Below are 8,963 nucleotides of genomic sequence, written 5' to 3' on the forward strand. Positions count from 1 at the left end.
TATAGATCCAGGCTGGAATCCCTAGAGGAGCTGGAGTGATGGGAGTAGTTGTCTGTCTGTCTTTGTCTGTGCTTCAGCAATGTGCTAGAGGTGAAAACAAGCAGCCTGTGGTGACAGTCACTGGGCCCTGTACTACCCATCTCACTGAGGCAGGATTCCCTATAGTGTGGTGCTGGAACATTCCCCAAGGTGGCCCTAGGACACTGAAAATTCATGGCCTTGGGCTCTTGCCAGCTTTCTCACTTAGAATCTTACAGACATGAGCCAGGAGCTCATCAAGGAGCCCACAGTCTCAGGGCCTTGTTTCTAGGAGATGTTGGACTGTTTCATTCTCCCACCTATACCTGGAAACTCTCTCACCCCAAATTTACAAAGTCCTGTCTTCCTTCTCTTCCTATGGCCATCTGCATGTCTGCTCTGTGGAAATACACATGGACTCCTGCCCATGGATACTCTCAGCTTCCTGTTCCGAGCCTCTGAGTAGGGAAGAGCCTGGTTAGCAGCCTTGACTCTTAAGTGCCTTCTGGTCAGCATTCACCTCAGGCTTCAGCCAAGCTCCAGGGGCCAGAGGGGAATGACACATTTTTTCCAAGTCAGCAAATGGAGCCAGGACTGATGGCTGGGAGGCCACTACTTGGTTCTTGGAGATATGCTGCCTTCAGCAGTGTGGCAGGCTCAAGGTCAGAAGGACTTGGGGGCAGCCTGGCTCACTGCCTTGAAAGCCAGCTTTAGAGGGCTCTTTCAGAGTGGAGTGCTGGGCTGGGGAACTCTAGGATGAGGTGAAGAATTGGATGGGATGGGTCCACACATTCTGCAAAGCTTGCTGCTTGAGGCCAAAAGCCTGTTCTGCTTCCACTGGCGGTCTGCCAAGCCCCTTGCATCCTTGTCAATAATTCTAACAAGGAGGCTAGCTGGGCTGGGCTTCAGAGACTGGGAATCAATCTCATGCTAAGACTTAGCATGTTTGTTTCTGCTGGCATAAAACCCCAAAAGCTTTCCCAAAGTTTGGGACACAGTACCCCATAGAAGATAGCCCAAGGTAGCCACAAGGTGGCGCTAAAAGTACATTGAGCTCAGTCAGCTTCAGTAACAGAGGCAGGAAGTGGGAGGGGTGGCTTTTTGGCTGCTGTGCACCTTCTCTACAAGGCTTGGTTTTCTCTTCATTCCAGCGTCAAACTCTGGTTGGTTGCTAGGCACTGTGGTAGCAAAGGGCCCTTTTGCCTGCCTGGATTGAATGGTTGCTGTTGCAGCGCTCTGTTGTTTAGCACATCACCCCCCCCCCCAGCCTCCCATGCACTTCAGAGGGGTGAGCAGCATTTTATGACCTCTGATCAGTAAGTGAGTAGCTTGGTTAGGATCACCCAGACCTGGGGCACAGCAACCTGGAGGTCTAAGAGGTGTTCAGGGCTCTGTTGCCTCTGGAGATCTGAAATCCCTACTGGTTAGACATACCCAAGGAAGTTGGGAAGGAAACCACTCCCCTTTGCTGGGTCTTGTGTTAGGATTGCTTTGCTAGCCCTGGGCATAGCAGCTGAGGAAGCCCACCTTGCAGGGCTCCTACTGCTTCAGGAAATGCAGCCCTGGCGCCTTTAAGAGCCCAGGGCAGGCAGGAAAAGAATTTCAGTTTCAATCTGGCTTCTAAATTTGGAGTTTTGGGAAGGGAGGGATCAGATTTCAGCTGGAAGGGAAGGAGCTGACAGGAAGGCGCTGTGCTGAGCCTCCCCCACCCCCGCCCATCCCCCTCAGTTACTGACAGAGGAACCATTTACAAAAGGCCGATTCTCTGGGGAGTGGAGAGGCAGGAACGCAGCGCCTGTGAGTAATTTCCTGCTCAATATGGCTGCTCTGACTCACACGATTCCCCTGGGGTCACTGCGGGACTGCAGTTGCTTGCTTGTTCTCTCTCTTTCTCTTCTCCCTTTGTGGCTAGAATGAGCTAATTTTTTTTTTTTGTCTTCTCACCCCCAATTCCTTTTTCCCCCTCATCTGTTTTTTCTTTCTCTGAGTTGCAGAGCCTCCTTTTGAAGGACTTGGGAGACCTGAGGCACTGAAGGCCTGGGGGTGGGGTAGCCTCTCTAGAGACATACTGGGCCTCACAACTCTGCAGCCTGCCAGACAGCCCTTTCTGAATGTCCCTTGCTAGTGAGCTAGGCAAAGTCTTAGTGTCCCTCTGTGTGTCTTTGCCCCAGAGTCCTTGCTGAGGAGGTCCTTGAGCACCTGCTAGGAGACAAAGCAGTTGGCAGTTGGCTCAGAGGGTCTGCAGGGGACCCTGGTGCACAGCTCCAGCAGTCTCATGCCTCTGGCCTGCAAGTGTTTGAGACAAGGGTGGAAGAGTAGACTAAGGGTGGAGTTTGCAGGAGTGTTGGGATGAATCTTAGGAAGCCCAGGACCCTGGAAACCTTGGTGCCTCTCTGGTCAAGGAAAAACTTCACAAATGCCTGGTAGAGAACAGGCTGGCTTTGGAAGCCTGGTGACTTCACTACTGGGGAGGGGCCACTGAGATTGGCTCTCACTGGGGACTTTTGACAGGGAAGGGAGAAAGGGGAAAATGGCAATGTTTCTAACTTAAATCTAGAAGTTACTCTTACTGAAGTAGAGGCCTGTGGGAATGGACCTAAAGTAACTACAGAACTAAAGTAACCTATGATGCCCCATTGTGAAGAATGTTTGAGTTTATCCTTTCTTCTTGGACTAGCCCCTACCTCACCCCCACATCCATGTACAGCCTCTTCTGGAACCTTCCACTGACTAAGGTCCAAGTCTTCTTGCCAAACTTTTCAGAGTCTTTCTCTGTAGCCTGGGGCTGGATGCTGAGCCCTGTTCTCCACATAAATGCTGCCTGTAAACTGGGAAGGGAGTGAGGAGGGTGTGGTGAGCAGCATGGTTAATAAATACAACTGTACTGGCCTTGCACTATCCCTGGCAGAGTCCACTCAGGACACAGGCTTCCCGTTCCTCATGCTGCGGATCTGATGTCACAGGAACTGCTTTGGACTTGTGGTAGTGCTTCTCTGCCTTCCTGGAGTCAGGTTCTTGAGCAAGGACAATGGTGATGGACTGTCTGTGTTCCTGCTCATCTTGTTGCTGTGGCTATTTCTGCCCTCCTCTTGACCTGGCTAAACAGACCATCCATCCTCCTGTACTGCTCTGGAACTGTAGCCTCCTCCTTGTCTGCCTCTTGTTTCTTCCCTCTGTCCACTGTGCCAAGCAAGGGTCTCAACAGGGTCCTCCCATAGCCCCTTTCTTGCCCTCTGAGGTCTGCCTGGCAGGTACAGCCTAAACTCCCTACAGGGTGGGGAAGGGAGCCTGGCTGCTATCTGAATGGGAACACATCCTACTCTCCCAGGGTGGAGATTTTGTTTTCCTAGGGGTTGCTAAACTTGATAGATATTGGGAATGGATAAAGCCTGTTTAATAGTCTGTGGGAAAGAAAGGTAAGTGGAAGATGTGGGCAAGAAAGGTTATATTTTTCAGGGGGCTTTACAGGTCTAGTCTCCTTATCTCACCCCCCCCCCCACCACACACATCTCATGTATGTGTGTTCTTGGGTCCATGCTGCAGGAGAACAGGGGTAGACCCCCGGGTGGCCTCTGCCTCTCTAGTTCCTGGACTTTTTTTTCCAGATGAAGACCGGCCCCTTTGCAGAGCACTCCAACCAGCTGTGGAACATCAGTGCTGTCCCCTCTTGGTCTAAAGTGAACCAGGGCCTCATCCGCATGTATAAGGCTGAGGTGAGTGGGGTCTGACCAGCATGCCTGCCCCTGCTGTCACTTAGTCCTGGGGGTGAGTGCAGGACTGCTGATTCTCTCTGAAACTTGGGGACCTCAGAACCTGGTGGGAAGTCACAAGGCACCATGCAGAGGCCCACCTCAGCCCTGCATAGCTTAAGGACTGAAACAGCCCTCTCTGCTAGAGAAGTCAAATGGCTGGAGGCACCTCAAAGCTCTGGTGACCTCAGCGTCTCTCCCAAGGTGACTCGGGCATCCTGGGGTGGGTGTGATCCTAGAGCCACTATCAAAAGTGAGCTAGCCTCCTGTAGAAGGTGACTAGGAAGAGGGTAAGGTCAGAGGTGGTCACTGGCATTCCTCAGTGGGAAGGGTAGGGTGTAGGTGTTCTCCCTGCTTTCAGCTTACAAATCTGCTTCTGGGAAGGACCTTCTGGGAAGCTCACCCTGCTAAAAGGTATCTGCCCTCACATGCTGTCCTCCACATCATCCTGCCTGTCTGTGCTGGCTCCTCCCACAGCTTGAAGAATCACTTGTCTTTGACCTTGTGAAGTCCCTCTGCCGCCCCCCACCCCCCATCTCACTAACAGCCTCTCAAGTATTGCCCTGCAGCTGCCCATCTCAGATTCTTGACATTATCCCTTCTTTTCTGGAGAAATCTGCTTCACTGCGCTCAGAGCTCACCCCATTCATCATCAGAGGCAGGACAACGGGGAAGAGAAGGGTCTAGAAGCCAGTTGGATTTGGTAGTGCAAATGTTTCCCTCTGGCCTGGCACCCTTGAATTGGCCTTGAAGGGGTTAATAGAACATGGTCTGACCAGGTCTGGGCCATGGCCTGGCCAGCTTTCTTCTGTTCTTCCTCTAGCCTTCACATCCTATGTTTAGGCTTCAGCCCACATAGCTCTCATCTGGGAAGTCATTCCTAGAGCTGCCCAGACTTTTACCTGCCAGCTCCAGCACCTGGGCGCTACCCTTGGTCCTGTCTCCACAGCCTTACTCCTGCTGATTCCCAGTGGGAAATATAGACGAGGCCACTCCACTTCTGGCCCAGACCACTGCTGGGGAGTGTCAGCATGGGTGGTGTACAGCTCCCCTCATATCAAAGGCAGCACTCCAGCTGCCTCCTTGTTTAGAATCCTAAATGCTGCTGGCCTTGTGTGTCTTCAAACCTGTCTTGATTTGGCCTCCTAAGGGGAGGGCCAGCAACTCTACCCTCCTTTCAGAGACAGAAGATCTGCAGGCTGAGGGAGGAGCAGATGAGATACAAAATGGTGGCATGACACAGGGGCCTTGGCACCCTTGACCTGAGGGGTTGCTAGGTATCCCTGGTTGTTGACTGAGAGGTGGGTGTCACTGACATTCACCTGGTGTGTGCGGCAGATGGGAGCTGACCCCTCCTTGGCTTAGGCTCCCTATCACCAGGGCTGCATTTGTAGTGTAATTCTGCAACTTGCTGACAGGTGTGAGGACCTAAAGGCTTTGTAGTACCCAGTTCTTTTTTTTTTGTGGGTTTTTTTTTTGTGTGTGTGTGTGTGTGTGTGTGTGGGGGGGGGGGGGGAAATGGTCAAGACAGGGTTTCTTCATGTAGCCCTGGGTACCCTGAAACTCACTCTGTACACTAGACTGTCCCCAAACTCACAGAAATCTACCTGCCTCTGCCTCCCATGTGCAGGTAGTAAAGGCGTGCGCCACCAGTACCCAGTTCTTATTGGTGCTTTTATCTCTGTTCCTGAGAATGTGGGGCTATAAGCCCCTGCTCAGAGGGCCCGGAAAATGACCACTTTCTCAGCCCAGTTCTCTATCTTTAGGGAAGGCCCCATGAGGCTCACAAGGCTGTGGCCCCTGAGTTGCCAACAGAAGCCTGCTGAGGCCTGGCCTTAGCCAGTCTCAGTATAGTCAATTAATGTCAAGTTGCCTGGCCTGGTTTTTTGAAGAGAAGTATCAGGGACTTTCTGGGCCTTGTGTGGTGGGGGGTCTTTCTGTCCTGAAGGCTGTCACTGTTCCTGGAGAGTCCTACCCCCTTGAATCACAGACCACCCAGTCTGGACTCTGCTGGGCTCAGGAGGTGACAGGGTTCTGAAGGCCAGACACAGTAGCTGGCCAGTATTGCTGGAAGAAAGACCCTCTTCGATACTTCTCCTGCGCTGGGGTCTTGGGCTTCTCCACCTCTGCAGCCTCTCTCCAGCTCAGGTTCTGCTTATCCCTTGCAGAATGGGGATGATCTCTGCCCTTCCCCCACTTGCCTTTCTGGCTTCTTTTCTGTGAGAGCTTGAGGCGGGTTGACCTTTGACCCTTTCTGGAATTCCAGGCCCTGGGGGGCGGGGTGACTTCCAAGCTCCCATCACTTCCTGATGACATAAGCACCATGGCAGCTGCCTTGCCTCAGGCCTGGACATGTTGCCCCTCCCCCAGGTACTTGCCTCACTCCCCTTCTCCCCACTTTCTTTGGTTAGGCCTGGCTTCATATTTGAGTTTAGTCTCTGTCCTGTTTGGGCCCCTTGTACTTGTTCTGAAGCTGGTTTCTGGGGTGAGGGAAGGTGAGCCAATCAGGTTACTCCTTTGACCACAGCCAGAGTGAGGCCTTTCCCTCCTCTGAGTCCCTAAGTCTGGTTCCCTACAGTACTGAGAGTTGTTTCTGAGATCAAAGTATAGGAGGAAGTCAGGCTAGCCCGGCAGACCCCATCCTCACACCCTGGCTGGATCTACTGCCTGGGAGAGAGTGAGCCAGTGATGGCCTGTGGCCAGGCAAGGGATGGAGGGCTATGGGCCTGGGGTCAGGCTGCCCGTGGGTCTCCACTTCTCCTTGGCAGGGGTCTGAACTGGGCTCAGGGAGTTCCCTATCCCTTTGCCTATCATCAGTGCTATTGCCCTGACCTCCACAGTGGGGGCTGCTAAGGTGAGACAGAGGTGTCAGCCTGCCCACTCCTGTTGTCTCACTCTAAAGAGACCCAGAGACTACAGAAAAAGGCCCAGGCCTCTTCTCAGCTGGGTTCAGATGTCCCCGCATCTCCAGGGTCTGGTGGGTGGGGGTTGTGTGTGGGGTGTGGGGTCTTTTCTTTTCTTTCTTTCTTTTTGTTTTTTTTTTTTTTTTTTTTGGTTTTTCGAGACAGGGTTTCTCTGTGTAGCTATGGAGCCTATCCTGGCACTCGCTCTGTACACCCGACTGGTCTCGAACTCAGAGAGATCTGCCTGCCTCTGCCTCCCGAGTGCTGGGACTAAAGGCGTGCGCCACCAGCGCCCGGCCTTGTGTGGGGTCTTTTCTATCTCTCATGTCCAGCCTCCCCTCTGGGTCTACCGATATCTCTCAGATGCCTGTCTTGGCTTCCACTGTGTGTGTATGGGCGGGGGGAGGGTAGGACAGGGTGAACAAGTGTCACCCTTCCTTGTACAGGCCAGGAGCTGCTCTGAATGGCTCTCGAGTATTAAGGGATAACCCATAGAAGTGGCTTCATTTGAACGCTTGTTTGTCTTAGTCCCTGGGATGCAAGAGGCCAGCTAGGCCTCACCTCCTGGTCTTCCCCTCCTTCCTCAGTGCCTGGAGAAGTTCCCCGTGATCCAGCACTTCAAGTTCGGGAGCCTGCTGCCCATCCATCCAGTCACATCAGGCTAAGAGAGGCTGAGCCACCAGAGCCACCCTGGCCAGGTTCCTGTGCCCTCTGACCCGGCACCCCTCCCACCCTCCTTCTGTTCTTTCTGTTTGATGAGAGGCTGTTTACTGAGATGGGTGCTGAGCAGGGCCTGAGTTGAGTATTGACCAAAGTGTGGCCAGTTTTTGACTGTCCGTCTGGTGGGCAGACAAGAAGAGGGGGTGGGACCTGGTCCCAGGGCCCCTGCCCACCTCTGTCCTCCCTGCTTCCTCTCTCTCCTGCCTAGGCCTGTGTGGAGACAAGGGCATCCTGCTCTTCCCATTGCTTTCCCTTTCCCATGATGTGACTCCTCCTTCAGAGAGGCAACGGACGCTGCCCCTCCAGGGCTAGCTGGTCAGCTTCCCACCTGCTTGAGCTGTGTTCCACTGGTGTCTGCCTTGGGGCTGGAGGGTGAGGCTATCAGCAGCTGTGGGGAGGGATGGGATGGGGGGTAATGGTTGGTAGAGGGGCTATGGATGATGAGGTTGGCCTTCTTGAGGCCCCAAGGGTAGCTGTGCCCATCCTCATTCTGGCTTTTGTTCCCTGGCCCTTGGATTTGCCAGGTTTCCTGACTATTATCGTAAAGTTCCCCATGCTGGGATAGCCTCATTATGGAAGCTGCCCTGGGCCCCTGGGAAGCCTGTGGATTGGGTGAAGCCGATCTTTCCAGAATTGTCTCTTGCAGGGAGAGAATGGTAGAGGCACTGGGGCTATTGTGTTTTTGGAGAGCCTGGTTTCCTCCAGTTAGTCTTAGGCCTGACCAGTTCTGCTACCTCACCCCCTGCTTTGAGTGGCTTTTAGCTTCACCTGAGGCCCTTGCTTCTTGCTCTGCTCCCTTGGTAGGTTTGTGGCTGGTGTGAGATGGCAGGGAAGGCAGCAGCCCTCTTTCTCCCTCTCCCCTCTTAGGGGCTGAGGTAAGCAGTGCCCTGTACCAGGGCACAGACTCAGAACAGGTAGAACTGCTGAGGGGAACCTAGCCACAGTCAGCAGTTTTCTCCCAATGCTATGGCTGAGCTGGTACCTGCAGGCTTTCCTGCCACACTCATCCTGTCCTGCACTACCCATCCTGTGTGTGTGTCCACAAAGCCTTTGGGGGTTGGACACTGAGAAGCACAACCCAAAGGCTTCGCTTAGCGATGATCTGGACAGAGCTGGGACTCAAGTCATCAGTGTCACAGGCAGTTTCCAGGGGAAAGGCCATCCTTTCCTTCCAGGGCCAGGCCATCGCCTTCCTGGCTCCCTCCCCTAGTCCTGCACCTTCCTTGCTATTTGGATTAAAGCCTCTTGTTTTACACCTGTCCCCTGTGTGAGACATCTTTTCTGGACATGTCTGAGTGACTATTCCCTAGCAGGTCTCCTCCCTATCAGTTGACTTTCTGCGAATGGGATGTGTGACTGTGATTCAAACAGACAAGAGGGTTCAAATCCCAGCTGTCCTTCTTCTCACTCCAGCAGCAATTACAAGTGGTGCTGGTGACCCCAAATCAAGGGATGTCACATAACATATGCTGTGTTGTCACTGTAGCAGTGTGTGTGTGCCTCCTGCAGCTGCTTTGGACTCCTGTCAGCTCTATCCCTAGTTGTTAGGTGTAGCCTTTTCTTCTGAACCCCA

At 53.3% G+C, this 8,963-nt stretch overlaps 1 protein-coding gene across 4 annotated transcripts in view; it reads left to right on the forward strand.

Moving 5' to 3' along the window:
• The window catches only part of Ptpa (protein phosphatase 2 phosphatase activator), a 32,031-nt gene extending 23,381 nt beyond the window's left edge, over positions 1 to 8,650 (forward strand). For 2 of the 4 annotated variants that reach the window (XM_027423190.2, XM_027423188.2), the window contains 2 exons: positions 3,624 to 3,731; positions 7,258 to 8,650. In XM_027423190.2, coding sequence (XP_027278991.1) covers positions 3,624 to 3,731; positions 7,258 to 7,335 — 186 coding nt within the window. In that variant the 3' untranslated portion in view covers positions 7,336 to 8,650. Of the gene's footprint in view, positions 1 to 3,623; positions 3,732 to 7,257 lie in introns of those variants that run through there. The other 2 variants (XM_027423189.2, XM_027423191.2) reach the window with 2 other exon arrangements.
• Positions 8,651 to 8,963: the final 313 nt, after the last annotated feature.

The sequence above is a fragment of the Cricetulus griseus genome, chromosome 6, assembly GCF_003668045.3.
Source record: "Cricetulus griseus strain 17A/GY chromosome 6, alternate assembly CriGri-PICRH-1.0, whole genome shotgun sequence".
NCBI classification, from domain to species: Eukaryota; Metazoa; Chordata; class Mammalia; order Rodentia; family Cricetidae; genus Cricetulus; species Cricetulus griseus.